Consider the following 7,694-nt stretch of genomic DNA (forward strand, 5'->3'; position numbering starts at 1 on the left):
GGTATTAAATCTGCAAGTGATGGGGTTGTATGTCTCTGAACATAACATTTATTTCAAGAACACATTTTCTAGCAGGAAAAACTACAGTCAGGGGGGAAAAAAACACCAGAATGTGAATCCCAGCAAAAGTGGAAACTTGGAAACGGGTGTTCTATTAGAATTTCCAAAAGCTCAGTGTGATCCTCAGCAACTATAACTGCATGTGAATGTGTGCTGGTAGCCTAGTAGCCCAGATTCCCCCACTGACATAACTACATCTGAAACAGCAATGGAGCACGTAGATCATAATACATTAAATCCTTTAGTATCAATCTACAGATCAAGAGAGGAAGGATTATTTTTTCCTGATAAGGAGAGAACATCATGTGGATTTTTTTAAGCATCGCCACATTTTGAAAAACTAAATGCATGGTATTTAATCCAAAAAGCAAGGATTTTGGTTAAAACGGATATTTGACCATGTTTATAATAATTTTGAATATGCACAACTGATAAAAAAGACATAAATCACACCTGTAAAACAGACTGGATTCAGGATGGAAGCAAAAAAAAAAAATGCTGCTCAGATTTCAGCTTCTAAATTTCCTTGCAAAATTACTAAATATAACGATTTGCCATGCTATTTCTGCTATGAGCATATACTCCTCCTGATTATGACTATATTCATTTTAACGTAGTCTATTTTTACCTTTTTTTTCTTGTCTCACGATCTAGCTTGTCTGATTTCAATTTCATTAGCAAAAACCTGTTAATGTTGTTAAGTTTGATTCATTTCTGAGAATCAGTTCAAACTGGCTGTTTTAATAAGTCAGTTCAAAACTCTGATTCAATGATTTTTCAATGTTACATTTAAAAAATGCTGTAAGTGTAAGTATTATGTGCTTATGAATAAAAATGAACTATTCTTTGTTGTGTTCATATAGGTACTGTAAGCATCCAAACAGGTCAAGTCTTTATTATTTTAATTAGCCTACATTTAAAAAGAAAGAAAGAAAGAAAAAAAGATTGATCGATCTACATTGGCTATTTGTTTGAATGATTGCTCTCCTTACTTTTTAAGCAAATACATAAACATTAAGATATGTAGGCTATTGAACATCATCAAGACTATGAAACAATATGTGATAAATATATATTTTTAGCTATACTGCCCCACCCTTCTACAAAATACTTCCTATTTTCACTATTGTAAAGGAATTGCTGCTTTAAACAAGCGGGTCACGCAATGTTTCCATATACAGTGCATCAGGTCAGACATGCTTTCCTGCTCATAATTGGATGCAGTTGATGTGCATTAGCAAATAAAGGCATCATTGTTGAAGCCAGATTTCAGATTCACCGCACCGAGCTCCTCACAACTCTGCACAAATCCACCAGATTAAGCCGCGTAGTATTTTTAGTTACACGACTGCCCTAAAAACGAAGCCACCATGTGCGGCATCAGCATTAGTATTTCTCTGGACTGACCGGCTGTCACCTTTCAAAACTGGCCCACACCCAAAACTCTGCATCTGCCCTACATTTCTAAGTGCAATGCACATTAACCCATGTAAAAAAATAAAAATAAAATAGAAGAATAAGAATAATGAGAAAGAAGATACTTTGTGCATGCAAGGCAATGTTTTCTTGACTGTTCACACAGGCTATGAATGAATGAATGAATGAATTAATTCATTCATCTTTAAGCAAATACATAAACATTAAGATATGTAGGCTATTGAACATCATCAAGACTATGAAACAATATTGTGATAAATATATATTTTTAGCTATACTGCCCCACCCTTCTACAAAATACTTCCTATTTTCACTATTGTAAAGGAATTGTTGCTTTAAACAAGCGGGTCACGCAATGTTTCCATATACAGTGCATCAGGTCAGACATGCTTTCCTGCTCATAATTGGATGCAGTTGATGTGCATTAGCAAATAAAGGCATCATTGTTGAAGCCAGATTTCAGATTCACCGCACCGAGCTCCTCACCGAGCTCCGAGGTAACTGACGTCACCGTAAAAAGTTGACGTCAGAACTACAGTCACCGCCTTCAGTCACCACCCCGAGCACCGCCCACCATCCCGCTCAGTATGATGGCTATACATTCAACACTCTCTTGCATACACACACACACACACACACACATCTTCCAATATTCTCCTATGAGGCATGTCTGGGACAGTGGAGTCATCTCAAGTCTGTTGCTCTTATCCTAACTTCTTATTCATGAGAAGCTGCTGGACACTCATCAGTATTATTGTGTTATGGTTGAACTTTACTTTTCAAGTGCCAATGACATTAACCCATGTAAAAAAATTAAAATAAAATAGAAGAATAAGAATAATGAGAAAGAAGATACTTTGTGCATGCAAGGCAATGTTTTCTTGACTGTTCATACAGGCTATGAATGAATGAACGAATGAATGAATTAATTAATTAATTAATCTCCACCTGGATATGTGCCCTTGTGGGGCAGACTTAAAGAGTCATGCTTTTCACCATCCAATAAGACAGTGGTTCTCAACTCCTGTCCCATTGTTCTGCACATTTTGCATGTCTTCCTTATTTAATGAACCTGATTCAGATCATAATCTCTTTAGGAGAGAAATCGCATATGAAATGTCCAGAGCAGTGGCTCCCCAGAAAAAGAGTTGCGAACCAATGCTCTAAGACAACCTTACCCCTTTTTTTTTGTAGTATGTTGTCATTGTCATGTGACCTACAGCGTTAGTTGCATGGGAGAGTAAATTGTCCATTGGATGTGCACTTCAAACACTCAGTGGAAACAGTAGGTCATCTGGATACTGTTCGCTACTGTTTTGTGTGAAATCTGTGAATACTATGAATTTGGAAATGCGAAACTATTGTTTTTCACCTACAACATAATTTTCTTCAAGGAAGGACATTTAAAAAAAAAAACTCTTCAATAAAGAGCTCTAAGCTATGAATTGAACCAACCAGCTCCGCCATGAATTACAACATAAGATTTAAAGCATTAAGTAACTGAAAACTGTGTACAAGACATGACAAAACATACAAGATTTGTACTCGATTTCTTTTACGAGGGAATGAGCTACTCATCTCGTGAAGCAGTGCGAATTATGTAATTGAATCTAAAACAAAGGTAGCCTATAGGCTATATTAATTAAAAGTCCTTCATTACAATTACACAATAGCATATTTGACTGTAAAATTTGAAGAGTGCGGGGAGATTCACTCGTAATAATAATTAGATTTGGAAATTGTGCAGTGTCGTTATTTTATTTACACTGTGGCAAGTAATAGTAGGCATAAGAACTTTACTCTTATCTGTGAAGAGTTCTCAACAACCAAACGTTCATCATCCCTATCTGTAAAACTAAACACAGAGACCTTGATAAAAAGGGGCATTGCTTTAGAGAAAGTGACTCTACTGTATGAAGCCTGTGAGACCCAACCCCCTCGAAAAGTCAACAATTCTCTTCAGCCTCTCACATCTGTTGATTGTGGTTTGCAAAGCACCTTTCCAGAGAAGAGCGCTGTACTTGTAGGCGTTCAGTGGGTGGACTAATACATAAGCTCCAAGTGAGGTGAGCAAGGTGCAAAGAAAGTGCATTACATACAGTACTTGTCATTTCTGCAAAGTTTACTGCTAGAAAAAAAAAATAAAGCGAGACTTTGTGAACTCCTTGTTTTATGACAACAGATAAATCTGATTTTGAGAAATACTTGCTGCACATTCACTACTCAGTGTTAAGGGAATTATACAGAAAGTTATAGAAGACTACAGTCAGCCAGCCAGCACATAAAGCCCACGGTTTCCAGTTACACTGATTAAATACATTACACCAAACCCAATATGAGCAGTTTTTTTGGCAATGACTGTTGGCCGTGAGTGGTTTCCATAGACCATAAACTCGGTTCACTGAGAGTGTACGTTCCACAGGCAGCAACATGAGGCTCTAACACGACAGGAGACAATTTAATTTTACACTAACGGATATGTTTTTTACTTTTTGTGTGCTTTATGTGAAGAAAAATAAATGGCTCCCTCCATTTGATTATCTATCCCATCAATCATTAAAGGGGTGGCTGATTGCGATTTCACTTTTTTAACGTTAGTTAGTGTGTAATGTTGCTGTTTGAGCATAAACAATATCTGCAAAGTTACTAAGCTGAAAGTTCAATGCAAACGGAGATATCGTCTTTTAAAATTCTGGCAGTTTAATGCCTACAAAAACGGCTATTCACAAGTTTCAAAATCAATGTTCTAAAGCAGCGGTTCTTAATACTGTTCCTCACGTCCCCCTGCTCTGCACACGCTTTGCATCTCTCTCTCTCATTCAGCCCAGCTCCAACAATGAACTGTTACAATTATACACTTATTTTCAGTCTCATAGCTATGAGAAGCGTTAAACATGACGTTTAGACACGCACTAGAGACGGTTGAGCCAATCACAATACACTGGGCTAGCTAACCAATCAGAGCCCATAGCCTATTTCTGAGGGAGGGGCTTCATAAAAGAAGGAAAAGATCAGCCCAAACTGCAGAGTTTCGCTTTAACCCTAATCAAACACACCTGAACCGGGTAATCAAGGTCTTACGAGGTATACTTGAAACTTCCATGCAGGTGTGTTGAGACAAGTTGGAGCTAAACTCTGCAGGACAACGGCTCTCCAGAACCGATTCTGCGTAGTTGTCAACAGTGCTGGGGGTAATGCATTACAAGCACATCATAAGCTACGTACTAAGATTCATTTTTCAAGTAACTTTTCAAATAATGCAATACTTTTAAAATACAATATCTGAGTTACTTTTTTTTTTTTTAAGTAACACAAGTTAATTTGTTTTCCCATTTATACTGACACCTCTCCTGTCCTTGTGTTGAGAGGAATTGGAAGTGAGTGAGGTGCAGAGGCACTGGCACTTTCTTCAGGCTGAGGCTTATTAATTTCACTTTTGGTGTTAAACGGCCTTTACAGTTGTAAAGCAAAAGTAACGTAATGCATTACTTTCTGAAAAAAGTAATGCAATTAGTTACTTTTTTATGGAGTAACATATTGTAATGCATTACTTTTAAAAGTAACTTTCCCCAACATTGGTTGTCAAGGTGTTGCTGTGGTTTCTACATGTCCTGAGTAACTGCACAAAATCTGATCACTTAGAAAAGTAACAGGACACCTTTTCCAACAATGATTTGAGGTATCGTGTATCACTCATGTCTGTAGCCCAAACAGAGAGGGACGAGTTACGTGTCCAAGTTTAACAGGTTTAGGAGTTGAACAATACTTTAGCCAAACATCAGACGAGCAAGAGTGATGTTTGCCTTAGCACTTACCGCTAACAAGTGAGGAACAATGAGCAAAAAAGTGGCATAAGGACACTGGGTTTTGTTAGATTCAGCTCAAATTCAGCAGGCTTCAGGCTTCTTTGTCTCTGCCACTTAACTTTAAGACCATTTAGACGTTCACCGCCCCGTGTGTGTGTATGTGTGTGTGTGTGTGTGTTGCCATCTTCACCATCCATGCAAACACTGTTGCGCTTTTTATATCTTATCATTAAAGTCTCCGGTTAATGCGCACGTTGCTTAGCGATTGAACCAAACATGAAACGTTTTATTAATCGAGGCTCACGTCCGTGTTTTCTTCATTAACTTCTTCGGGTGGACTACTTCTTTAGCTCATTTAGCCGGTTTGCACTCTAAATAAAACTTCAATCCTGTTTTCTTGTGCAATAATGCAACAGAGTTAGTGCATTCCAGCCTGTTTGTTTGTTTAACTTTAGAGCCACACATCCTTTGTGCAACAATAACTGAAAACAAAAATGTTCAGAAGGTCCCATTTAGATTAAAATGAAAATAATTACACTCGGCGTCTCTTTCGGATTATTTCACAAAATGAATGGATGAATGAATGTGCAGCGAAGTTCACCGTTTATTGGCAACCCAAAAGAATTTCATCCAGGAAGAAAAAATCAACTTTTAAATGAATGAAAACGCAACTTGCCTCAGTTCTTGAGTAAAATGTCCCTTTTAATCCACTCTTGAAGGCAAATGTCCCGCTCTAGATAAACTGGAAGAGGTGATTCGCGTGTCCCCTTCCCAGCGCTTTTGTCTGTCTGTCTGTGTGTGTGTGTCCCGTGGGCAGTGTAGGGACGCAGAGAGACTGACTGAGACTACTGCTCCATGAACACGGGGAGTGGTGACTGGAGTCCCACTGTGATAATCACCTTATCCCAGAAAAACGCCCATCTTCTCCAACCCATTGAACTGAACTGCCCCAACTATCAGTAACATAGGTATAAAACTAATTGATATATACTGCCATCAAACGTCGTCTTGATGAAATTGCATCAACATTGATTCAGGAGCTTTGCAAGTTAAAAGTTTGGATACAACTACTAGTTTATTATTAGATTAATATTTTCTCCAAAAATATATATACGGTAATAGAACAAATGGAATTATGCAAATTGTGTATAGTGACCATAAGTTCAGTCATTGTGGGGATATTCTTCTTCCTGTTTCTCAACAACGGAAAAACTTGGATTCTGCAGGATTTGTTAGCAAACCATTTGTGCTGTACTGTTGTGTTCTGGACTCAGAGTGGAACTGTTACCTCCTCGGTAGAAAGTGAGACCAGTCTGAAAGGGCACTTTAGTGTTACCGTGGCCTAAGGTGGGCACTTTAGTGTTACCGTGGCCTAATGGGGGCAAAAAAAGGTTGAGAACCACATTATCTTCAGGAAATGCATTGTATTTAATGTTTTTTTAATCCTTTCCCCATTTAAACTAAGAGAGAGTAGAAAACCTTTAAAGAAGCAATGTCCTATGAGCAGAATGTAGCTTATAGGATGCTTTTGCAGAGTGTCAGTCTGAGAATGATCAATTGCTGTTTACATTCATGTTTAAATGAATATAAATTAATATAAATTAATATGTAATAATGTAAACTTCAAAGTAATCACTTTGGTAATCTAAAACACTTTAATTTTGACATTATCTTTCTTACGCTGCCTCTTATTACAAGCTGCCTGCAAGTACCTTCTGATATATGTTTACTTATGTTCTTAAATATCCTTTTTATATATATATATATATGTTGCCTTTTTTTACATGTCGTTTGTGTAATGTGTTTTTGTTTCAGATTGAAGACATGAAGCAATGGCTCTGTAATGGCCATGGCAGGAACCCAATGCCACTTCGAGCCCCCAAGAGTTTAATTTGGAAAAAATAATAATAATAAATTGCGCCCAAGGACCAGACCATTTTCCATATCTGGTTTAAGGTAAATTATTTTTTAAGATTTTTAAAATTTTGATTCAAAGGAAGTTGCCAAGTCAAATCTGTTCAAATGTATTTTACATTTACATTACATTAGCAGATGCTTTTATCCAAAGTGACTTACAAATGGGGACAATGGAAGCAATCAAAATCAACAATGTCTATGACAAGTCTCGGTTAGCCTAACACAGTACATGTAGCAAGTTTTTTTTTATTTTTTATTATATAATAAATAAAAAGAAAACCAGTATAGAATAGAGAAAGATATAGTGTTAGAGGCTTTTTTTAAGAAAACAAGCAGTTAGAAAACAAATAGAGTGCACGTCTTAAAGGGTAAAGTTTTAAATAAATAAAAAACTAATAGATAAAATAGAATTAGAATAGAGAGTGCTAGAGTTAGAGGGTCAAATAAAGATGGAAGAGTTGTGTGTTTAGCTGT

General features: G+C 37.0%; 1 protein-coding gene across 6 annotated transcripts in view; it reads right to left on the reverse strand.

The window, feature by feature from the left end:
- LOC107664008 (unconventional myosin-Ib-like) overlaps window positions 1–6,263 on the reverse strand; it is a 67,460-nt gene extending 61,197 nt beyond the window's left edge. For 5 of the 6 annotated variants that reach the window (XM_016454456.1, XM_016454454.1, XM_016454455.1 and 2 more), the window contains exon 1: window positions 6,203–6,263. In XM_016454456.1, coding sequence (XP_016309942.1) covers window positions 6,203–6,238 — 36 coding nt within the window. In that variant the 5' untranslated portion in view covers window positions 6,239–6,263. The other variant, XM_016454452.1, reaches the window with a different exon arrangement.
- Window positions 6,264–7,694: the final 1,431 nt, after the last annotated feature.

Source organism: Sinocyclocheilus anshuiensis, unplaced genomic scaffold, assembly GCF_001515605.1.
Source record: "Sinocyclocheilus anshuiensis isolate Anshui unplaced genomic scaffold, SAMN03320099.WGS_v1.1 scaffold247, whole genome shotgun sequence".
In the NCBI taxonomy this organism is placed as follows: Eukaryota; Metazoa; Chordata; class Actinopteri; order Cypriniformes; family Cyprinidae; genus Sinocyclocheilus; species Sinocyclocheilus anshuiensis.